At 37.1% G+C, this 26,455-nt stretch overlaps 1 protein-coding gene across 3 annotated transcripts in view; it reads right to left on the bottom strand.

Moving 5' to 3' along the window:
• ZFYVE28 (zinc finger, FYVE domain containing 28) overlaps positions 1-20,350 on the bottom strand; it is an 82,715-nt gene extending 62,365 nt beyond the window's left edge. For all 3 annotated transcript variants that reach the window (XM_009699538.1, XM_009699537.1, XM_009699539.1), the window contains exons 1-2: positions 20,216-20,350; positions 403-540 (exon numbers count right to left, since the gene is read on the bottom strand). In XM_009699538.1, coding sequence (XP_009697840.1) covers positions 403-510 — 108 coding nt within the window. In that variant the 5' untranslated portion in view covers positions 511-540; positions 20,216-20,350. The remainder of the gene's footprint in view (positions 1-402; positions 541-20,215) is intronic.
• Positions 20,351-26,455: the final 6,105 nt, after the last annotated feature.

Below are 26,455 nucleotides of genomic sequence, written 5' to 3'. Positions count from 1 at the left end.
TCCCTCGAGCATTTTCCACAATGCAAGGAGAAGTTAATACATTGGCAGGTATTCTTCCTGTTTGTTCGCTGTTGTAATCCCAGTTTGAGATAGCCCATCAGGATAAAAAAAAAAATATCAAGAATATTAATCAGATGCTAATTCACAAAATAATAGTTTTTAAGAAGTGGTCATAATGACAGCAGACAATTATGAAAATAAACTAGTATGCTGTTAGCCCAACCAATATCAAAACCATAGTTGAAGAATCCCCTTTCACTGAGCATCCAGAGAAGGTTCTCCAAGATGTTTACTTTGCTCTGTAACTATTTTCAGGGAAGTCTCAAGGTGTACTTTAAACTTCTGGCTTTATGCCACAAAAAATTGTCCATTAACTCCAAGTAACAGAAATATGAGACTTACTTCTGCTCCAAACCAAAGCTGTCCTGCAAGGTTGTCATGGCGTATTTCCTCTGGAAACTTAACACAAAAGTCTCGGTTGGCCCGTTCATGTGGAATGCATTCATCCATGATTTGATTTATGATGTTCAAAACATTATCCTGAAGCAAAATATAGGACAGCATATATACCATTCCCACAGAAAACCCACAAATTTTTTTTCTAACTTTTAACAGAATTTATTAGTGAGGCACCAACTAATTAAGAAATATAGAAAACGTAGTATTTAACTTATATGGTCATCACACACACACAGAAAACAAAGAGGAGAATATGCATAGGAAGAAGTATGGCAAACTTCTCTTTTTCTAGTTTTCCTAGAGACTGTTTCTCAGATTCACCGCACTTAACTTTGACTAGTTTAGTGAAACTTCTGATGAAGTGGCACGATTTAAAGAACTTGTTACCTCCAGATATCTATCAGTAAAATATCAGTAAATAAACTAGAGGTACAAGTAAATTAGACTTCTCTGGTTTCCTCTCACCAGCCCCAATGATATCTACTTCATTCTTCCCCAAAAGAATGCCTGACACAGTACCCTGGAGATGTTAGAAATTGAGTTATTTTGGGACCATTGGGCTTGAACAGACTTAAACTCATCCTGGGAATCTAAAGCAGGTAGTTTCTACACTCAAGTTCCCAGTGGGCAAGGGCTGGCACATCTGCCTGCCATCTCACCCCCTGGCCATCCAGGAGGATGAGAAGACACTGCACGAGTCAGAGATTCTTAGTAACTGCTCTGATCTACATCTACATCAGGACAAAGATCAAAGACCTGTAACAAGCTTCTTGATATGCAGTAAATAATCTGTATTCATTTAGTTGAAAAGATAATTTTCACACACCACTGCTGGGAACTGCATGGAATTTGATTATCATAATAAAGGTAGACTCAGAGCATGAAAAAGGCTGAGTGCTTTCATTAAAGATGTTTTGTCTGCCTCATGCTCCTTCCACTATTTACAGAATTCATGTTTTATTTAAAAAAATTTTCAAACAAATAAAAACAAATCTGTCTGTATAGAACTGTTTAACAGGCAGAATTGCTTTAAGTGTACACTTCACTGTTTTATTTCCCTCTGTATTTAAAATACAATAGAAGACAGGAATTTTGAAGAAAACTGCCCCTTTAGTATGTTCCACACTGAGAAAGACAAAACCTACTTTAAGTACAAAATAAGATTCACATTTTCTGTACTTTCAGTGCAGACTGCTGTTAACTGCTGTCACCACAAAATAATCTTAACATTAATGTCACAATCACAGTTGTCTTCATCCAAAATGAATAAATTAACCTTTGGCAAATTGGTACTTCATGTGTTAACAATTAAAACATTTTTACACAAATGTATTTTTTCCAAGTCTGTCATGAGGTAACACATTTAGTTTCAATGAAGTTGTTAAACAAACAACACCCCATACATTTAAAACACACTGGCACACATAATATTCAATCATCTTCTCTACAAACAGATCTGAAAACCACTCTATAGCTCCTCTGCAGCATCACAACACAGACCATGGCTAGCAGGTATGAGAAGAGACAAGAAAACAAAACCAGATTCACCGACATAGGAAATACTTAATTTTAGAGATGCACTCCTCACTCTACTGGGTATAACCTACTGTCAGGATTAGTGGGGCACTTGGATCCTTAGGAATCCAAAGAGATTCCCATTGTAGAAATTGAGGGAAAAAACAACCTCACAATATTCCCTAGTTTAACTGCAAGGGGAACTTAAGTTCAAATCCTGGAAGAAGACAAAACAGAGCAAAGATGCCCACGCTCTGTTTTGGCACCACCATCCTGAACCACTAGCTGAAGAACAAGCCAGACTGCCACCATCTCCCCTCTCCAGGTTAAAATGGAAAAGGCCATGAGTCACTCATGATGTATTTTAAATCAGTTATTACTGGTCTATTTTGAGACCAAGTGCTTTGCCTGTAGCTCCCACTTTATCACTGGAGCAATAGACGTTGGCACATTAGGATGAAAAAAGCCAGATTCCTGTTTTCAGGGAGTTTGCAAAGATCTTTTAGCATTGGAGAGGTACAGTGCTAAAAAGTAATCCTACCAGTTAAATTTTACAAAAGCTGCAGGGAATACACAGAAATACTATGGCTAGGAAGTCTGAGAAGACTTATATTTGAATCTGATTATATCAGATTTTAAAAAATACAATTCCATTTTATTTTAGGACATGATATTCCAATTTATTTTGCTTGCCACAAAATCTGAATATGGGAAAACGCAATTTGTAATCTCTTGCTTTTTTTCCTAGAAAGCTGCACAGAATAGTTTGAGACTCATATTGAAAAGCTTTCCTCCCTGAATATTTTTTTTTACTTTAATGCATTATTTTTCTTATTTTACAGCAGCTACAAGGCAGCTTGAATTCCCCTTTTATAATCACCTACATACATACTCAAAATTCCTGATATATCAAAGAATGTTTTATGCAAATGGAGTAAAGCAACAGGACTCGTACTTGGTCAAGCAACTGTTCTGTACTTTTGTTCTGTTTTTCTAATCATTATACCTGTAGAAAAGTACTAAGATTTTGTCTAAATCATTTCAGGAGATAATTACAAGCATAATGAAATTTTGCACTTTAATGCACTGAAATATTGCAACTGAAGGCAACAGAATATAATAAAAATAATTAAACTTTTTACAATGCAAGTATAATACTAATTTTTCAGTATATCATTTGTTTACCACCTAAATGACATTTAATATTCTTCCTCATTCCTTCAATACCTCTACAATCTCTAGATGCTTCTGCTCCAGAGCACCCAAGATCCACCAACACATTTCCATGTATGCCCAACTTCCTGAGTCAGTTTTAAAAAAAAAAAAAGTTATTTGTAACTTGTGCAGTACTAGTAACTTAAACTATAGGTAATTAGAATTTTAATATACACCTTCCAATGCAGATAAATCACAATAGCTCAATTTCTGGTCTAGCAGCAGTTGTTTGTAAAGAGTTACCTGGCTTCACATAAGCAGCTGGTCATTCTGTCAAAAAGCGAAGTGAAAAAGCCAATTAAAAAGATGAGCATCTTTTCCTGCATACTCTAGTGGTGATACTGGAAGATTAAGGAAGGAATAGTTGATGGAATTTTGCCATTTAGTGTATAAATGCTGAAAAATTTCTACAAGGTGAATTGTTTTTGCTGTTCCGAGATGTGCAATTTCCCAAATTCTCTGATTTTCTACAGTGTTTATTTTATCCTACTACAGAAAAAAACCCCACAATTCTCCATCACTTTCCTTCCCTCCTCCATTCCTTCTTCTTATGACACCCTGAGCAGAGTAACATAAATAGGAAATCTGGAATGCTTGCTCCCATAATGATTTCCAATGTCAGCTGCTTTGAAACTGGAAGAATGCCAGCCAATTTAGACAGACTATCCAATGCATTGTAAGCAAATTAGTCTTTTCTTTAAAAGAGCTTCAAGAAACATTCAATTTAGTTAATTACAGTATTCTGCTTTGTAAGCTAAGAATGAATGGGTTGGGATACATGGTAGCATTGAGGTTTTGCTCTAATTTAAGCAACAGAAATCAATTAGTTGGAATTGAAGTAGTAAATCTTTCACTTGATCCATCGTTCTACATAAAAGCCTCTGGATTTTAATGTATCTTTTGGTGGCTTTATCTGTTATCTTTCGGTTCATTTGCATATCGGGATGAGCACAGTTTTGTTTCAACTGCTCTGTTTAGGCTTTCCAGCAGCACAACAGGCAACTGCTGCAGAGATTTTGCTTCAGGATTCACTCCAAGTTCCTCATGTCCTGGAAAACAGAGCTCAGTGTTTCACATAATAAACGGAGAGCACTTACGTTTTCTTTTGATAGGAAAGATAATGAGCGGTAGTGAGACAATGTATGTAGTTAGCCACAGTAGAGGATAAAAAGTTAGTTTATTTTTGGCCCAGCAGTAACTGGCCATATACTCAATAATCAGAGCATAAAGCTAACAGCAATTGCTGCATTAGCTTTCAGAATAGGTACAAAAAGAAAAACCAGTAACTTCATCTTACTTATGCTCTAAAACGTATGTTTAGATCAACAAAAGGCATACTTACCTACGCTTTCACACACTTTCTTGATAAAATCTATGCTCCTCTTCCACACTACAAAATTTAACATGACCTTCTTGAGGTCTTTTGCAAGATTTCTTCAGAGGAAGATAACTTCCTGTGTTGTTCAGTACCCCTTTAATATCCATTTATTGAATTATCAGTAAAATCTAGTCAGGGTAACACAGGCTGTGATACTATCACCATAAGCCTAATAGATGGCATTTTAGCCTCTGCGTTTAAATATATCCTTCACATTTTTTGTTTCTTTTTCTGGCTTGATGTTAAGTTGCAGCCCTCCTTCAACATCACATTTATGACAAACAGAAGCAATCGATGAACACAAATTAAGGTCAAACGTAACAGAAAATTTTGTGGTAATTAAAGCAATTAGCTAGCATCCAGGTTTTTATGGGTTACTTTCATTAACAGGAGAAACCAACGATAAGGTGATGTACTGTCTGATGTAAGTAACAGGATTTCAAAGGACACCAAAAGTCTGGCTTCAGAACCCAGCAGGGTCTCTAGAGACAGCTGTTTCACCCATCAGAGATCCAAAGTCTCTCTCCAGACAGCAACAAGTTCCAGCGCTTTCCCTCCAGCCCATCTTGCACAGATCCCAAAGGCTGTGCTTTCAGTCTCTCTTTTTTGCCTGATCAGCTATTTGACTATTTCCCACTGCCAACTTAGAATCATAGATCACTTAGGCTGGAGAAGACCTTTAAGACTGAATCCAACTGTAAACCTAACACTGCCAAGATCACCATTAAACCACGTCCCTAAGTGCCACATCTACACATCTTTTAAATATCTGCAGGGATGGTGACTCCACCACCTCCCTGGGCAGCCTGTTCCAATGCTTGACAACCCTTTCGGTGAAGTAGTCTTTCCTAATAGCCACTCTAAACCTCGCCCAGCACAACTTGAGTCCATTTCTTCCTGTCCTATTACTTGGGAGAAGAGACCGACCTCCACCTGGCTACAACCTCCTTTCAGGTCATTGTAGAGAGCGATCAGGTCTCCCCTCAGCCTCCTCTTCTCCAGGCTAAACACCCCCAGCTCCCTCAGCCGCTCCCCATCAGACTTGTGCTCCAGACCCTTCACCACCTTCGTTGCCCTTCTCTGGACATGCTCCAGCACCTCAAGGTCTGTCTTGTAGTGAGGGGCCCAGAACTGAACACAGTACTCCAGGTGCAGCCTCACCAGTGCAGACTACAGGTGGACGATCACTGCCCTGGTCCTGCTGGCCACGCTATTCCTGATGCAGGTCAGGATGCCATTGGCCTTCTTGGCCACCTGGGCACACTGACAGCTGTTGACCAACACCCCCATATTCTCTTCTGCCAGGCAGCTTTCCAGCCACTCGTCCCCAAGTCTGTAGCATTGCATGGGGTTGTTGTGACCCAAGTGCAGGACCCAGCACTTGGTCTTATTGAACCTCATACAATTGGCCTCAGCCCATGGATCCAGCCTGTTCAGATCCCTCTGCACAGCCTTCCTGCCCTCAAGCAGATCAACACTCCTGCCCAACTTGGTGTTGTCTGCCAACTTACTGAGTTGCCAACAACAATTATAGATGATTCACTCTCTAAAAGTAAGTTAGGATTTTTCTCTGTATGAACTTTGGGCAGTAGCTCCCAGTTTAACCTAGCGCACTATAGTGCAGTACCAAAATTCATCATGAATTCAAGGCAATTTAGATCTCTACCAATTTAAACGCTGTGTTGCCCCACCCCAGCAACAATGATTGCTGCAGTTTGTGTTGAACCGCAACATTTTTCTTCCTGAGCTGTCTTGCTAGTGTACCCTTAGAAGGGCATTAAACACTCCAAACATGACAGGTTTATTAATGGCAATTTTGATCTTACCTCCTGCATATATTCAAAATTTATTATGCATACACTAAAAAATTACATCTTCCCAAGTGGAGCGACAGTTACATATGAAGTGGTGAACACTGGCACACCAATTTTCAAACAAAAGAGGTCAGATATTTGAGCACAGCTTCCAATAAAAATGGTTCTTTAACAAAGATGTAGTATTTCTTTATTGGCTAAAATGACATTTTTCACTAAGCCAGCGTGCACTCTTTCGACAAATTACCTTTAAATTTAACTTACATCTGTTCTAAGCGTCTCTGTCTCTAAAGACCTAATCACGGAATTAATTTCCCTCTTTTCTTACTACCCACCCAAATATAGCTCTCAGTAAATAAAAGAGGAATTCCCATTTACAGAATGGCTGTTTATAACTAAGACCAACTTGAGAGACTACATTAAGTACAGCATCATTACAGGGCATCATCCTCTCTCTGCAGAAAAGAGTATTTTCAGATCTCAAAAATCTAAGTGTTCCCTGATGCTACCATAAGAAAAAAAAATGTTTTACTCCTCCATGCCAAAAAGCCATTAACTAATATTAGACCTGACTGTCTTTACTGAAACGAAGTATACCCAAATTTGTACTGAAAAACTGTTCTCAGTACAGAGCTTTTCAGTCAAGCTTCCCTTTATCAGTAAGAGAGAACTTAAGAATTTTGTCCACAGTGAATCAAAATATTACTAGATAAATATCATGGATACAGACATGCTCTTACAGCAGTGTATACATACTTAAGCCTTTTTACAAAGTCTTTACAAAAAGAGTCTAAAATGTTTGTCTTTTAACATAAGACATTTGAAAGTAATCCAGTAAGTAACCTGGTATACTGAAATCTCCTTTTATATTGTTTCATAGCAACAGAAGAATAAGAGATACTTGCTTTGAACATGGGTATCTGCTGCAATAAACAGTCCCGCTGCCTTTGTACCACTCCAAAGCTGCTCCACGGCAGAGGCCACGAGCAGAAGAGAGGGAATGTAATCATGACTTACTGCCGCTTTGGCTTTGCCTTCCCCTACCACAGAGTGAAAGCATCCTGCACCCCCAACACTTAAAATTTTAAAATCTGCATTCATAGCCTGAGTACAACAAAAGAAAAATCAACTCTTCTGATACTTACAGGCTATTTAGTGTATTTAGCCCAATTATACTCAAATTAATTTTCTTCACAGTGCTTTGAAGTACAGTAAAAACATACAAAAGGGTTGACAACCTTGCATGTTTTCAAAAGAAATGTTACAAGCTTTCACTCAGTCACAAACCCAAATAGCAAACAGGTACCTGACATCAACTCTTTGAAGATGTCAGGCAGCACAGAGAAGGTATCTGTTGGAGCAACGCAACTCATACAAGTAATTATTATTAGGAGTAATGAAATGACAAATGTTGTAATCAATTATAAAACAAGTGAACTGGAGATGAAACTCTACAGGAAAAAAAAAAAAAAAAAACAAAAAAACAAAACCCTTACAAGCTCTATTATCACAGTTAAACCATACAGCAGAAATGTGCATTGTCTGGAATTGAAGGTTAATCTTGACATCACCACTTTAAAAATGCCTTTCTTTCCAGTTTCACTTTCTTCTCTAAACTGGCACTGTCCCCACCTTAATTAAACTGGAAGAGATTGTATAAAAAAAGAATAATATTATTTGAACAAGGCTTGGTGCACTGTCCCATCAGTCAACTGCCCAATCCTTCTGGCAAGAATTTCTGGGTTTCCTACATCTGCATCAAGTCTCATAAATATAGACCTTATGAGAATTTCTCTAGAGACCACCAGCTCTGTTATATTTAAGAAAATGCCTCACAAACAGGTACAATTCAGAAAACGAGCACGATTCCCTCCTCACCACAGATCAAAGAGTAACGCCCAGGCATTCTGACACAAATGAATGGGGTGAGGAGGATCTGCTTTTGCTTCCTACTTCTCTCTATTGTTTAAAAAATTATCTTTGTTTACTACAGTTTCTAAACTTTGGGAAGGTTTCTTTCAGACAACTTCTTCCCTTGATCTCAATAATTACCCTGCTGTCTCCTTCATTGACCTCCACTAACATAACCAATATAATGTCTCAAGGGTTGCAAATTAAGCAGGCTAGAAAGACTTGGCCATTACTTTAGCTAAAAGTACTCCTGACTCAATCCACACTGTTTAACCTTTGCATTAATTAACAAAATAACATCAGGAATAAATTCTTACCAACTTCTAACCAATCATTAGGTTTCAGAATCCAGTGGGGAGTTTCTTACAGCTTTAGCCTAACTTGTCTCATTTAATGAGATCTATTTCTGCCTAATTCTACGAGAAAATGTTCTTGGATGGACAGATGCAATCAAACACAGAAACGCTGCACCTCTGAACTGCCTCATTGTTCACAGTGATTATGGTACACATTCCCAGTTTGCTCTTGTCAAGAACGTTAATGAATACAATTAGTATTTCTTAGATAACGCGCTGCCAATCCACTATGACACCGGCATTGTCCTATGAGTTATTTAATAGCTCTTCACAGATACCTTCTTCATCAAGGGATGCTCATTAATGCTTTCTTTTTAAAAATTGCTTCTCTTCAGCATGGATACAATTCAGATAAAGCACAGAATAAAAGGGTGTTTTGTTTTTTTTCCTTGAGATTCCCTATTCTCATACCACTTAAACGTATCAGATTATAGGAGACACCTTCAGAAGTTTCTTTTACATCTGAAATAGAAAGCCACTTTTCATCAGATACACAGCAAAGGCCATTTTGCAGTGTAAGCATTTAGCAGTAAGGCCAACTTGAGAAGTTAGCCCCTTACCTCACCTACTTTGCAGCTTTTGCTCCCATCTCCAGGCTGTCTCACCAGCACTGTGCTTACTTGTAAAATGCACACTGTGTGAATGGCTTCAGTGCGCTGATCCACAGTAACCCAGGTCATTTCGTTGCTAAAGTTCACAGAATGCCTCTGCAAATACTTGCATCAGTACAGCTGAAGATGTGGCTTCCTAGAGATCTAAAGCTGATCACAGCTTATTTAAACTGGCTATGGATAAGGATCTACACACCCACCACTGTCTCTACAGTTTGTCTGCAGATATTCCTCCAGCTCTATGTCAGCACTTTCATGTCATCATGCACCCACACACACAGTGAATCGTGACCGTTTGGCTGAAGAGTGTGACCCCACCAAAGGTACCTCTACAACCAGGCTTCCAGGTGATCCCACCCACTCCATGGCTGTTCACTCACTGCTGGAACATGAGCCAGCTTCCTGGAGCAATGGTCTGGTGCTGGAAGGAAGGAAGGACAGACAAGGCTATCTACCTCTTTTGATGGCAGCACAGTCTCAAATCAGTTTAAGCTAATGGGAAGCTGTGCTTTGAGGGCATGTCATGCTGAAGTGTGGTGACAGGAACAAGAATAGTGTAAATTTGGAACGGAAAACCTTTAAATTGACACTGCCAATGGACCATGGAATTATGCCTAAGGAACTATGTGTGATAACACAGAAATAAATGTTTGTGCAGATATTTCTTAATATAAAAATCAAAGTTTATTTAACCTTTTTTGCCCATACTCAACCACATATCCAAGCAATAAAGCTAAGAGATTTACCAAAACTAAAATGTTTGTAACATTTCTATCGAGTGCCCACAGGCTTGCTTAAAACGGACTTGGCAATCCTCATGCGCAGCTGCTAAAGTTATAATAGGACTGACCAAAACCACTCAAGTTTACATAAATATTTTTTTCTGAAATCACTCTATGCATTTCCATTAATACAGTTATAAAACCTAGCAGTGTTAATCCACAGCACTGGTAGATTTAAAAGCCTTTACCTGCTAGGAGAGAAAGAACACATTTTGCATTAAAAAAAATCGAAAATCTGATTTCACTGAATACAGAAATAGAGTTACGTTGAAGTTCTGCAGCTGTAGAAAAAAAGACAAAGAAAGACCAATGTAGTATTATACCATCAATAAAGAGTACTATCCAACAATAGTTCAACTCAAATCTTTGGAAACCTCTAATCTAACACAGCGTTCAGGCCTAGGATAATTTCTACTATATTTTAAATGAGTGATTTAAGGATCTCCTAAAATTCACATAAAGATAATGCTGCCTCCCTTGTTGAGAAATACCCTGAAAATTTTTTCTCAATTATAAAATATGATGTACTTTTAGACTCTTAGTTGCATTGCAGAATAAGCCAGACAACTGTAAATAAGTTAATTAGATCTACTGAGAGAACTCTTCACATTCCACCTACAGGGTTAAATTTTTTTCCAGTCAAATTTGCAAAATCCTTATGGATTTCTTATACAAATAATAAACAGGGCTGACACTGAGGCCAGACATTTTTAGGAATATGTGAAAAAGGAAAATATTTTTTATCACAGTTATCGTGCAAGTCAAAAGCAGACATGACTCTTCAAGCCTGTTCAAATTCATCTTTGTTTATGAGACTACATCAGACCTAACCAGAAAAAAAGAAAGACAAAACACACACAAAACCCAGCCCAAAATAGTTTCTCACAGTATCAGAACAAATCTAAAGCAAAAATTACACGAGCTTACATCACTAAGACCGTTTATTTCAGTGCCTCAGTTGCACAAATCAATTCAATAAGCTTTGCAGCCTAAAGATGATCACTTACACTTCTACATGAACTACTACGCTGTTTTATTACGAGCACTATGTAAGTGGAACAACAATGACTTTACCAGTAGCTACAGATACCCTGGGGCAACTGAGAAATCAAAGAATACAAATATTCGTTGCTTGGTATTTGCTTAAGTAATTTTCATGCACAGAAACCCCGAGAACTAAAAATGTACACTCAGGGCAAAACCAAGAATTTATATTGTGTACATCACACAGTAATATCAAGAACACTACATTTTAAAAATTAGATTCTGGGCTTTTTTCTGAACTACGGAACAAGGAGCAGTATCAGCATAGAAAAGAAGCTAGCTTTATTTGCTTTGCAGTGGGAAGAACTGTGTACTTGCAGTAACACTGCTGTTGTTCATCTCAACACTACTTTTAAAAGTGCTGAAAAAAATAGCACTCCTCTGTAAAAACTGGAAATCCAGCAGGAGAGAGTAGATGGCATAAGCAAAAAGGTAAGCATTCTTAACCAACATAGCACACTTTCTGCATAATTCATTTCACACAAGTATTTATTTCCCAAAGCCTTTAAAAATGGGAAGTTTTTATGTGTGCAAGTAGTGCAAAAGCATGTAGCAGCAAAGCCTACCATCCAATGCCTGCTCTCCAACATCAAACTCTTCCTTGTCACAAGCTGTTTTCATATGAACCATTGCAAACTTCTTTGAAGCAATACTAACTTGCTAATATGTGCAATTCTCTCAAAAACCAGTAATTTTTTTTAAATGAGTCTTAGAGTCTACATTTTTTTTGACTAAGACTATTGTGCTGCAGTGAGCTAACACAAATTCTTTCCAAAGTCTAAGTTTGAAGCAGAAGACAGTCACTGTGTCTTTACGCCACAAAAGGAACTTGGAGTTATGACTGAACTATTTAAGCTTCTGCTCCTCTCTAATTAGAAAATTGCAAGGACTGAACAATACCCTAATGGGTAACAGTGTATTTTCTTCCCATGACTTTGAACTCCAGCCATTCAATTAGTAATTTATTGTTAAATGATATACTAACAGTAACAATAGGGCAGTCTGAAATTCATCTATTCTCTCAAACTCCAAAATATTTTGTAATCTCTCCTTCTAATATGTAGAAGTCCACGTTGCGCCTAATGCATACTACATGTAGATGCAGATATGTATGTAGATAAACATCTAAAGGCTTCCTTTTGTTTAATGAAAACTTACTTATGACAACCTGATACATGAGAAAACAAGGTTGCACAATATTCCACAAAATATTCTTCATAATAAACCATTAATCATATTTCAAATATATATATAGACACAGTATCATAGTATTGGTGTTACATCCCTTGAAAACAGATTAACTATTTCAGATACATGAATTATTTCATATAGAAAAAGTCAGTCGTTATTTTAACTTTCAAGTATGTTAAGGTCACAATGAAAATTAAATTCCACTGCTAAGAACTGTCTTTAAAAAAATAATTTTCCTTCTTGATTTTCTTATCATACTTACCCAGCATTAAAGGAAAATTAAATGAAAGAAATGGATTTTTTCCTTACATAATTAAGTGAAAAAGCTTCTTTTTAAGAAGAAAACAGACTTAATCCCCAAGTACAGAAATATCACCACATAAATAATTCGCACTTATCGTTACTCTTGCTAACATAGTGCTACCATGTGCATATGGAGGAAAGAAGGCAAACTGCAGTATATTTAAGTCATGAGACTACATAAACAATTCAGTGGCCGATACTAGAATTTATCCTTCTTTGCAATAGTAAAAAGAAAATTTAAAAAGGAGAAATATAGCAGAACTGACAGCAATCCTCTGATGGCACTGTTGAAGAATGTGGAAGAACTATAAAGCCCCTGATTGTCAGACACATCACATTAATTCCTACAGAATTGGATCTGGTATAGTCTCGTACTTCACAAATGCTGAGAAAAGTCAGTCTTAAAATGACCTGGCTCCACTGTCCCCATTTAGCCTTCAAATGCTCTGGGAATTACACCAGCATGTCTCAGGTCCACTATGTCGATATTCAATCAAGATACCAACATGTTGATTTTTCTTAATATAAAAAGTATGATCCAGGGCAGATAATCATCCATTAGGAAATGAAACATCATCTTATTTTTTGAATAGAATGTTAGAAGACTTCATAACCTCAGAAATTAAGAGCCTTCTATAGCTGGGTTCTCTTTCTCAAAGAAGAAAATACCAGATTTTTTAATTTGAACAAAAAACTTGACATCTAGACAAAAAAAAATTGTTCTAATTGAAGCACAGAAAATATTAATCTTGCTCTCCTGTTATTGCCTCATGTTTTAAATGGATGGCTACCTCATCTTCCACTGGTGCATTTTTCCATAGGAGTTTGCATGAATGTGGTCACTGTGAGTAGATGGTGCCATATAACCTCGCATCACAGTCCCTTCAGTAACAACCTTCCCCAGCATGCATTATTTAGTATAATATAAATCACATCCCTTTTTTCCACCAATAATGAATTAATTGTACTTTGTATACAAAGGTAAGTTCCCTTTTCATTATCTAGCAACTTGTCAGCCTGGCTCCAGTTTCACCCTGATGCATTACTGATTGCCAACTTTTATTTTTAAATATATATAAAAAAAATTCCAGTGTCACACTCTGAAGATCCTTTCCATTTGCGAACACACAGAAATCCACGCATGCTCTATGACAGAGTTCACTGCAGCTCAGTCATGGCTCTCCACTCAGGGAATTTTACTAGGCATTTTGCAAACCCTCCAACAACTTCAGCATTGTGTGTGGTGGTGGTGGTTTTGTTTTTCTTTTTTTAAATTAAAGAAAAAAGCAATCTAGAAATCTGTACATGGTGCAAGCTGAAGTGAAAGGCAATGGGACTGGTTTCCCTGTATCAGGCTGAAATTGGTAACCACCTCCTGAAGTGACCCATTATCAAGCATCAATCCTTCAATAAGACACTAAAGACTATCAGCTGAAGAGCTTCCCCCCACTTTTAGACTTGTTTTATCCATCCACCTCCAGCTTCAGAAAGCAAAAAATGTTTTTAAGCTTTTAAGATACACAAAAAGCTTATTTCAAAGATGAAGCGTATAATTTTTTTTAAAATTAAAATTTTGATTCAACAAGGCCAAGTGCAAGGTTCTGTACCTGAGTAGGGGAATCCCCAGTATCAGTACAGACTGGGGAATGAGTGGATTGAGAGCACCCAATAGAGTAGAAGGACTTGGGGGTATTGGTGGATAAAAACCTGAATGACCTGGCAATGTGTGCTCACAGCCCAGAAAGCCAACCGTATCCTGGGCTGCATCAAAAGCAGCGTGACCAGGAGGTCAAAGGAGGGGATTCTCTCCTTCTGCTCCGCTGTGGTGAGACCCCCCCGCTGTACTGCCTTCAGCTCTGGGGGCCCCAACACAAGGAGGACACGAACCTGTTGGAGCAAGTTCAGAGGAGGCCACAAAGATGATCAGAGGGCTGGAGCACCTCTCCTGTGAAGACAGACTGAGAGAGCTGGGGTTGTTCAGCCTGGAGATGAGGTGGCTCTGAATAGACCTCATAGCAGCCTTCCAGTACCTAAGAGAGGCCTACAAGAAAGCTGGGGAGGGAGTTTTTACAAGGGCATGTAGTTATACGACAAGGGCAATGGCTTTAAACTGGAAGAAGGAAGATTTAGATTAGATAAGGAAGAAATTCTTCACCATGAGGGTGGTGAGGCACTGGACCAGGTTGCCCAGAGAATCTGTGGATGCTCCATCCCTGGAAGTGTTTAAGGCCAGGTTGGATGGGGCTTTGAGCAACCTGGTCTGGTGGAAGGTGCCCCTGTCCATGGCAGGGGGGTTGGAACTGGATGGTCTTTATGGTCCCTTCCAGCGAAACCATTCTACGATTCTACGATTTCAGCACACCACTATGTGACAAAAGAAATTCCCCAGATGCGCTCCCAGCAGCATTTTAGCCTTTAGTCCTTGTTTCCCACAGCACATTTTTACTCTCTTTCCACACTCTACAGTAAGCTCCTTCAGCCTGTAGGTTTGAACCACTCTAACACGTATTCCTTTATGATAAGGGCAAAGCTTTGTTTTCATTGACACTTGAATCTCAGCTCATCTCACACCGATGCTTTCAGTTGTTAAATTGAACTGGAAGAAATATGGAGATAAGTGTGACTGAAACACAGCATTTTTGATAACATTCACCACAAATTTTGTATTGCTACAGAAATTGAGACAGACAAGTGATAACAACACAACAGTGAAATATGCTTCAGCGTTCTCTAAGGGCTCCAATTCCTCAGCAACATTAACTTATACTGTGATAGATAATGAAGTTCAGATTCATAGGTGTCTGCTCCTCACCCACTATATGGAGGAGCGACTTATGCAGGAAACAGCCCGCTAAAAGCTACATTTTAAAGCTTAACATTACAGCAAACTGAAACTGCTGATAGTCGACTTGAAAAGGCTGGACTGCCAATTGCAGTAATTCAAGAGGTGCTTTCCAAGCAGGCAAATAGCAGGAAAAGAGTGAAGAGCCAGTATAATATGCTGCCAGTAAATGCAGTGTCAATCACTCCTACCAGTGAGCCAGAAACAGTCATGTTTCACAAATATTATAAATTCCCCATTTCACTATTCTGTGGTACAGTGTGAGGGGTAACACAGCTAGGCAAGCCTATGGTTTGCTTCAGGTCAGTGCCTCGACGGGGGCAAATTCCTTCCTACCATACTTTAGCAGATCTAATTACACATTGCTGAGAATCTGCAGTTCAAGGAATAATTTTTATAAAATCATGCTGGGAACTGACTCATATGCTATTCTGAGACCTTGCTGCTGTACACAGAGAAATAATTCTCAGCATACTGAACCAGGAAGCAAGTACTATGATCCTAAAAACATTTTCACAGTGCAAAGTACTTAGGCCCAGGTTCAATGTTTACCTACCAAGTCCTAACAAAATCTCTGGGTTAGAAACAAAGGATTTTTTTATTTACTCTTTACTCTTAAAGAAAACCAGTGAAGTTCCGTAATACATAACAATAAACCTAATTCCATTTAAATAGCTGAGAAATTGTTTTAAACCAGTTAAGTAACAAGATATTAATCAATGTGAAAATAACAATGATCAAGGTAAATTAATTTAGAAAATGATTACAAATGCATGAGTGAATAATTAAAAAGCGTACACAAAGTCCTATTACTTCGATACTGTGTGATGTTGGGAACAGCACAGAAAAGTACACCTTATTATATCACTAATACAGAAATTCTTCAATGAATTATTTGTGTTGCAGGGTAAAAAACAAAATAAATCTCAAATGAACCAGCACTGCATATTACTCAAGATTCACTGATGCAAATATGTTTTTCTTAAGAAAAAAAAAATACTTTCCCTCTGTTACTGTCAGTCAAGTTCAACAAACCGAACTTATCTAACCTTTTTTTCATTTAAGAAAAACTTACGTAGCTTTTCATCATGCATCTCTGCACACTTAGGTTATAGTTAGAATTAACAGAAACCAGCACATAAAGAAGTGTTTTATTCTGTTGAATAGGTATTAACCACACAATAAATGCAAGATACTGTATCAACAGACATGATATGTTCTTACAATATTTTACCACTGACCTGCAAACACCAAAGCAAAACGATGGATGTAATTTTTATAATAGGCTATCATAACTGGAAAAGAGTGTTATATTGTATTAATGTGAAAATGGAAAGTGAAGCTCTGAAAACTATTACCTTGATTCTTTCTCATACATATATGTTACTCAGTATCACGCTACGCAGTCAACTCACAGCATTTGAAACCCAAGTTGCACGATCTTCAGAAGTTTTGAAAAGTTAATTTACTGTAAAAAGGGTGATTTTTATCATCAAGTAGTACTAAGGCAAAACAGAATAAGACAACATTCAGAATTGCAATTCTTTACTAAGGAAGCGTCAACAGTCTTGAAGACTGAAAATCTCTGCTCATCCATGGGAACACCACAATGTACCATACCTTCAACTTGCCTTGACTAATACTGCTGGTTTTAAGATGGAAAACATTAAGTATGTCCACTATAAAGCATTACATCGTTTAGACAGAGTCCTTCTGTTTTGTCTGAATCTGTTCACACACTGCAGTAAGCTTGGAGCTTTTTAACAACAGTACCAAAAGTTGAAAATATAGACAAAGATATAAGACTCAGCTCTTTAGATACGGTTTAGATCCAACACAATACAACCTCTCTCTAAAAAGAATGAGAGTTTCTAAGACTTGCTGGTCTTTCAGAAAAAGAACACTAATTCAAAGACATTGCTCTTCTCCAGTTAATAAACAAAATAAAATTTCAAAACATCATCTATTAATCAGGCAGACACTATCAGTATATCATCTGAAAATAAGCAACCCAGGAATAATGAATTGATTTCAAAACCAGATGAAAAGGCAGAAGGGTCAAGGGATTTTAGAAATCTTTGTCCCTAGAAAACACTAAAATCTGATAGAAAGACCACGCCTCTATAAACTTCATGGAGGTAAAAATTGGGAATATTTTGGAAACCTTAATACCTGGAAAAACAAGGATAAAATAGGAAAAAAGAAATCATGCAGAAACTGGGAGTCTGGTTAACTACGTTCTATGGTCACAAGTTCCTCTTCAAAAGCATTCCTTGAACAGTCAAAAAGAGCACATTCCTAGAAGAATAAAAAAGGTCTCAGAATTGTGTGATTATTGGTGCAGATATCACAGAGGCATTGCACAATGTAGTTGCTATCCTATTTTCACATGCACAACCTTCCATTACAACCATTTTAACCCCAGGGCTTGCTGTTGGTTCTCCATCTTCCTCAAACACCACCATACCTTAGGCTAAAACAGATTCTTCCTCTTAATATGTAATTTTGATTACCAAATACCTACATTCCGAATCCTTCTCTTGTTTGACATTTACATGACAAATTCTTAAAATCAAAAAACCAAAAAACATTGCTTTTACAAAGTACTACAAAATAACGTAAGTCCTAATTAGCAAAGCCATTTTTGACATGACATTTGACAATGAACTGACCTATTCTGCAGAACTCTGAAAACTCGAAGTTACAAATATAGCTACACAAAAAAACCCCAAACCTCCATCTTTTCTTTCAGCCCTAGCAACAAATTGTTTTAGTAACAGCTATCTCTTTGACAAATGAAAAGAAGAAATTACCAGGCATCAGAAGGTATTAAGAGTCACAAGGCGGTGAGTCACTATATAACAAGCCAAGCAAACTGACCAAGGAGCTATTGGAGTCTTCATTTCTTGCATTCCTACAGGTGAAACATTCAGAGAAGCTACTTGCTTAACAGAACAGCTCCTCAGGTCTGCCTATACTACAATAAACAAATCGGAAAGCCTGTGCGCCTGCAGAGAAACAGGGAATAAATTGTCATTTCCAGGGATAAAACAACAAACGAGGAGATTATCTTGCACCGTGATATTGTTCATCTACCCTTACTATCAGAAAACCTTTCCTAAAAAAAGAGTCTGGAAAGAATTTGTGTAGAAAGTTTGTGGAATGTCTATTACTGCAGGTTTATAAGAACAAGTCAGATAAATATTTGTGAAGAGTGATTTAAGTACAGCTGATCCATCACCCAGAAGACTAAAGTCAATGGATAACTCTGACCTCTATTTTTTTTCCCCTCCAAGTCACTGAATTTTGACTGTTACTAAACTTAGTTTCCAGTTCGGTAAATGCTTAAACTCCACATTTTTCTCTAGGGACACTACAGTAGGAAACTGTGAAGACAGTCAAAGTAGACAGAAGTACTAAAATGATTTCTGACATAACAATATGTTGACTGTCAACTCTTTCTTTGCAAGTGCTCTTCAAAAAAACTGCACTACTTAAATTTAGTTTTCTTGCAAGCAAACATCTAGTACCTGACTCTCTTCTTTTCAACAGACTCAGCTAACTTAATGTGAACATGTGCTATGATGATCAGAGCACTGTTCTTCAAACTCATCTTAACTTTATTAGTGACGAAATTTTTCCACATAATAAGTTTGGTACATTTTATTAGTAACAATTAGAAATTCTAGCAAGGGGTGAATCAAAATACATCCTTTACACTTAACCACCATTTTTCTACTTGGTGGAGATGTACATGAATCTTCATTACTATGGTCTTTCCACTTACAATTCTCCTGAGTTGACAGCAAGTGTTTACTTTTCATACAGAAATCCTCCCATTACCTGAGCATGGCATATTCTGGACTTGAACCTACTTCAGTTTAAAGTGTTTTTTCTTGGGTGTGGCTGGGAGAGGAAGCATCAAAGCATTTGGGCAAGTATGAAGTGTACTGCAAAAGTAGTTTCTACCTCTAAAAATTTGAATTTTATTATTGAAAAACTTGCTATAGAATGGCATACAGCATGACAGGGAAAGTTATATTTTCTCAATTGTTTTTCAACTTCTGAATTGTTTTTCTTAATAGATCAAATCACACCACCATCCAAGTTAGAGAGCTAGACTTAGTGGAAACAGTTTTTGCAGTCTCTGGTTCTTCTCCCTTCAAGTCTCGCTCAAAGTATAACCATAGTTTCAGCAAATATTCTCAGGAATCTTTTTTTAGGTGAACTATATTATACAACAGGAACTTAGAGACAGATTCATACTTTTGAAATAATTTACAGATAAAACCCCTCTTTTGCTTGGTTCCTCAGCAGTTCCTTTCATCTTCAAGACTATTTACATGAAATAGATAATATTCTTGCCAAAAAATCAGCAAAGCTACCAGCTGTCTTCATGTAGTTAATTTATTAATGAAAAGTATCAGATTCATGAAGTATGAAAGCTGAGCAACAACAAAACACACAGCTACTTTATATTGCCTGAAATTCTGAAATATCTTTCATGTTCTAGTAAGCTCTGTATGCTTGTTTTGTATAAAGGAAACAAAGTCTTTAATGTATATTCTTATTTAAGAGAAAGCATCAACACTATTAAATGAGTTTCAGCAGATTTAATTTACGGATAGTGTTTTTGAAAATACACCCTTTAAACTAAGGGAAGGCATATATCTACCAAAGGTTCATTTTAACGGGATTTGACAATAAAAATTAACTAATGCAATGAATAATAATGGAATACATTTAATGTACACACAAATGTCAACGAAATCAGGAAGGTGCCATTTTGCTTACCTGACAAGAGCGAAACTGGTTGACAAGCAGTGTACATCTCTGCGGGTCTTTTCTTCCATCCAAACTGTCCAGTTCAGCTGCTACTTGATTTAGTTCCTCATCTGCGTAGTAGAACTGAGCAAGGAGCTGTGGGTCTGTTCTCTGTATTGAAGACAGACATATACAACATTACATTATTTTTACAAGTAAAAACCTACTTCAGCTAATTATATTTATCATGGGGTTTTTTTAACATATAAAGACAGATAAACAGTATGGCAGCACAGAAAATAATTTTGAGATATTTATGCACACTTAGAAATTTTTTCTCCCTTGAAGAAAAAAAAAAAAGTCACGTAACAAACTTGGGGCATTACTCAGCTACTGTTATCTCCAAAACCACCATGGCATTCTCACTATTTGTGGCATAATTATCTGGTGGAGTAAACAACTGACTCAGAAGTTTTGTTTCTGAAACAAAGTACTCTTCAGTTCCAGGCAAAACAAGACAAAGTTGCTTTCCAAGTTAAAACAAACAAATCAAAACCACCAAATCTATCAAGCAATGTGATAATCTGTCAAACATTGCGGTAGCCCCTGCAACATGATGCACAGCGCTATCTGTCAGAATCCTCACTTTGAGGATCACAAGAATCAAATCACAGAAGGGAAAGGTACTAAATCTACCAGATACATTACCAGGGCCAAATAGATGTAAAGACTTCACAAAGCAAGTAATATGACTAAACGAGGCATTACAGAGAGAAAACTATGCCACAAGTCTTCCAAGTGGCAAAGAACAGAATTATCACAATGGATTTTTGGTCACATTAAAACAAAACAGCAATTACAATAGAAAGAACAGAAGAATAAAGAAATGTATCAAAAACACTGAGAAATACTAATAATAAAACTTTATCCCATAAATAAGATTTTTTAAAATATTAACAACTGGAAATTCTGATCCCTATGAAAGCTTTCATCAAAATACTGGAAAAATAAAAGAGATCAGTGTGTGTGGAGGGAGTAGATAAGAATTTTGGTTGTCAAAAGAGTGGAGATACAAGTGGGAGGAGGAAGGGAATAGCTTTTTGTAGGTGCCAGCAACTTGGTGAAAGATTCCTGGGCTCAGACAAGCACAATCTCCTATTATTCTAAAGAAGTAGTCAGTAAAGCATACACAAGATTTGCAAGAGATGTGTATAAAATGAAAATAGTAGTTTTTAATCACAGTATGGTCTTAATGTTTCTTACACTAACTTAGACTGTGAATTAGAACTAGTTGTCACTAGATGAAAGAAAAAACACCTGATACTACAGAAAACAAATAGCTGCAAAGTATCTGAAATTGATCTTAATGCACTGAAGAACAAAACAACGCAAAAATACTTTTAGAAGGACCAGGTTATATATAGAACCAGTAAAAATAAAGACCAAGTTGCATGGAAGCAATTCAGAGACTCAAACATTTAAAAAAATTAACCTAGGGAAGAACTTCCAGGTAAAGAAAACCATTTGGTAAAAAAAAAATATTGCTTTTATAAACTAAAAAAATAGCAAAAGCATAGAAATTACCAAGAAACAACACATTTCAGACAACAGCTAGTGAAGGTATAGAAGATAAGTACATCAAAGCAAAACATGTACCAACAGAAACAAGTGTAATACAGTGAAGAAATTAGGTCAACAGCAAAAGAGAAGATAACATCACTTTAAAAGACAGTATCACCAAATGCAACAAATGGCAAAGGACAAAAACACTAAAGGTATAATGAGGAAGTATATGTTGTGAACCACAACATTTTCTATCCGAAACACGAAACTCTTCCACTATTGTAAAAGATTAAAATACCAAAGTTCTTAAGTGAAGGGTATAAGGATGCAGTGGGATCAGAAATGCTGCCATTAGCAAACCACAAGTTTAAAGCACTAATAGAGGTGATAAAGGTACATGGGAGAGCTGAATCTCGTGCTTCGCATATACCCAGTCCTGCATCACCAGTCCAGAAGACACTAGCTGGCTGCGACCACACAAAGTTTAGTAGCAAACCTCTGAACATGTGTTGCTGTTGGCAGAAGTGGTGAGCACAATAAATGTTAACAGCAACACTTGAAACAAAAAAGCAGTTATTTTTTCTTCATATTTCAAAAAAAAAAAACCTTTTCAACAGAACGTATGACAACATATTGTTAATGTCCCTATTTTAGTCTCCACAAGATACATATCGTGCAGAACAATCCTTTCAGGTCTTCATAGTACAACAGCATTAAAATCTGCACAGCTGTTTAGTCTCTGAAAAGGAACAACAGTGTTAACACCTTTCGAAGAGAACAGTATACATCCTCCACACTTGACAGGATCAAGGAGTTAACTACTGTAAGCATTTTATTGCTGTAAGACTTATAAGACTAAATCTTTTTCCTTAAGTGATGATAACATGCCTTCAGTGTTATGTGCTGAACTGGTTCTTAGTCAGCAATTTACTGAGACAACAACCTTCCTTGAAACCAGAGGCACCAACTCCTGTTCCTACACGCCTTATCTGTGCATGAATACAGTGAATTTAAGGGTACCTTTAACGTTGCTGTGAGCCGCCACACTGCCCACCAGCTTCCGACATCACTACTTCACGCCACCCAAATTCTGATGCAAGTCAGAAATGAAACACCTTTTCAGGCAGTTGAAATGTAGTAATGAAAGCGTTCACATTTTTTTTCCTTCTTTAAACAGCCACTTTCTACAAAATAGAGAGCCTTTCCAATCATAAGCTTCTTCATCTTAATCCTTTCAATGTTGTCTTTTATTAAGCAGCTTCAATACCCTAAGTGTAAGCTGTCAAAAGTTTACAGTCTTGAATAACATCTTCACTATAGCCTTGATATAAAGATGCCCAGGGAGAAGGATAAAGCTGGTGATACACAGTCAGGGAAACAAACAAAATTCAAAATGAATATTAAGAGGGCGAGTCTAACACTGAACTACTAAATTTAGTTTTGTTTAGTTCTAAATGTCTGTATTTATAAAGTAAGGCTTAGTAGCACATTTCCTTCAGCATTTCTCCAACGCATTTATTTTTAATAGTTTCGATTTTTACATTTTCCTTCAGCATTTACCTCCATACATTAGAACTTCCAAGACAAAGTTGTTAACCAAAGATGCAGAAATTTGTGTGTAATTGTAGCAAAGCACGACTGCTGATTTAAATGCATCTAAGTTGCACTGCAGAAACTAAATAAGGCAATTTATTAAGACTGGTCTCAAGCACAACAAGGAAGGCTGAGATACTTAGCTCCCACATGGCTGATCTTTTAAATTGGAGGAACAAAAGTTTTAATTGAGTTCCCTCTACTGTGTTATGTTTGGTGTGGATTAGTGGCATGATCTTTGATTAATTGTGTCAATCATATGTGGTCCCTGGCAAGCCGACACTGCATGAAACTAAATCGCTTAGCAGGGGGCCATTTAAACCAAATAACCACAACTTTCTAAATTTAATTTGTTCCAATTGGTAGCAGAAAATAAGAGACAGTGCCATACTGAATGCCACTTTTTACTTTCAGTTTATGCAAAATATGGTTCAAATAATTCCATCCAAATTACTTATCATTATTTGGCAGAATGAGAATTAGTAATTCTCATTCTCAGCTGCTTAAATTAATAGAAACGCTTCATTTGAAAGCACTTAAAACAGAACCTACCACATATCCTAGTAGTTTGTTTCAGGAGTTAATCACATTTCACAAATTAATACAACTAATCTCTTGGTTGATTTGCTGGACTTCAGCTTCTAGATACCGCTTATTTTGCCTTTTTCCACTGAAGCATCGAGTACTTATGTTACTTCTATCTGCCTATTTCTGTACGCACACACTGTAGTAGCTCTTTAACCCTATCACTGCTGTAGCTTGCACATATGGTTTTGGCATTTTGAGAGGAATTTTTGTTTGGCTGGGTGTGGGTGAAGTTTTGTGTGTGATGGTATTGCTGTTTTAAATCTGTTATCATCCTGACACCCTCCCAAGTGTGAGCTATCCTATTCAGGTTGGATATTAGGAAGAATTTCTTCACTCTAAGAGTCACTAAGCATTGGAACAGACTCCCTAAGGAGGTGGTGGACTCGCCATCCCTGGAGTTGTTCAAAAAAAACATTTAGATGTGACGCTCTGAGACATGGTTTAGTGGGCATGGTGGTGTTGAGTAGACCGTAGGACTTGATGATCTTTGAGGTCTTTTCCAACCGTAATGATTCTATGATTCTATCCAGGTAGGAGTCTCATTCTATAATTCATTCCTTCTGTCTAATGCTTCTTTATATTCCACATCTAACATTCAAATGGATTCAGGCCACCAAATGGTCCAGGTTATTCTGTGTAGCTGTATTGCCAGCACAGAATTTACCATACCACTGGAGTACATTCTCAACAGATTTGAAATAATCACTTCACATGTAGGTCATAACTTATTATCCCAATTTGTATGATATACATGGACTATCACTCCAGTCAGTACAAAGACAGGAATCAGCACATCATCAGACACTTCTTGGTTTTTAAAAACATTTAGCCATGTCACACAATACTGCACCATTCATCTTTTTTACGAAAGATCACTCACTGAATTTTTTTTTTTAATTATTTTTACTTTTTATTGTAAACAAGGTTAACAAACATCAACTACCTGCTCAACAATTTCTATTCCGCAACAATTCTTAACAGTTGAAGTGAAAAGTGTCAGAGAAAGGCCATGGTATTCGTATCAGTGGAACTCCTTCATCTGTGTAGCTTCCTTTACTCCCCCTTTGGTAGGGGAAAGGGTGCTATATATGTCTCTATCACTGAGGGCTCACTTGTTCTCAGCCCAAATCTGTTGTCTACTATACTTCTGGGGAAAGGAAAGCAGCACATTGTCACATGCCCAGGTAAAGAGGATCAACCTCAAACTCTCCATTCCCCGAAATAAATGCTGCTGTTACCAGACAGTGCCAAAAAAGAACAATTACTGCATAGCACAGAAATCAGAAAAGCACTTCACAAGTGAAAGCACATTCCCTTTGAGATGGGACTTTGGAAAGGCTATAGGTTAAGAACTTGATCCTACTCTGCAGCCTACAGAAAACGCCACCTAACATTTTGGAAGACGACTTACTGTACGAGTTGACGTGTTCTGCGCACAAGGCAGGATTAGGCCCGAAGCATTTTAAACAGAGCCAGTGATAAGGCAACGTAGTATTTTTAAAGCTTACAACTGATGTTGTATGTAACTAGTTTTAAGCTAATTAAACTTAACTAAGACTTAAGTGACATTATGAGAAAGAAAAACCGTTTTATTCAAAAGTAATAGGATTTAGGTGCAAAGTTTATTCATTGCCGTGTGAAAAAATAATGGACTTACAGTGACAGAAACTCATCTAATTGAAAACTGACTACACCAGTCCCATTTGCACTAGTAGGCTTAACTTGCAGATGACAAGTTCCAAAGATTTAAGGTATTTCTTAAAAAAAGGATACCTGCAAGTTGTTACAGGAGTTCATTTTTCACCTTACATGTAAGCAAATGTACTCGCATCCTTCCTTTGGACAGGTCCTTTGAATTTTTCATTGATTTCCAAATGCTAATAAATAATAATATGAAACAATCATTCTCTAACAGGCAGGTGTGCCAACATTTGTGCTAGTTAAATTGTCAATTTAACAAATGTCATTATTTTTATTAGCAAAAGCATTTCTTCATGTTAAATGAAAGAGGAACTCTGCTACTCCAAGAATGCAGTTCTTTTAGGGCCTTTTTTGTTTGGTTTTTGTTGGTTTGTTTTTCTTTTAATCTACTGACTACCTGAAGTGGTATCCATTCAGCATAAAAGGGAAAAAATATTCCCTCAACATCCATATTTTGTAGAATGTAATGAAGTCTTAAAGTGGTGTTGCACATACATTAACAGAAAAAGGACTGTGAGACGAATATGACAATTGGTAATTGGTCATGAGGATATGTAAAAAACAAACACTGTGAGAAAAGCTACAGCCTGGTTAAAGCTTTGCCAGCTGCTCTCTGTTTATCTACAGAATATCGTTACACAAGCAAGACCGACACGTGAACAGCTTGTTAACACAATAAAATGCTAGCAGCACCTTAAGCAAAAAAAAAAGTGAGAAAATGATTTATTAGACAACAAAAATCAGGTGTATGAGTTTTTGCAATACTAGCACATTTCCCCAAACACATTTAGGTGCTTTGTTTCCCCCACAGAATGGTAAAATACC

The sequence above is a fragment of the Cariama cristata genome, unplaced genomic scaffold (assembly GCF_000690535.1).
Source record: "Cariama cristata isolate BGI_N322 unplaced genomic scaffold, ASM69053v1 scaffold11774, whole genome shotgun sequence".
Lineage (NCBI taxonomy): Eukaryota > Metazoa > Chordata > Aves > Cariamiformes > Cariamidae > Cariama > Cariama cristata.
The sequence above is the reverse complement of the archived record's forward strand: the minus strand, read 5'-3'. Positions and strand labels throughout refer to the sequence as shown.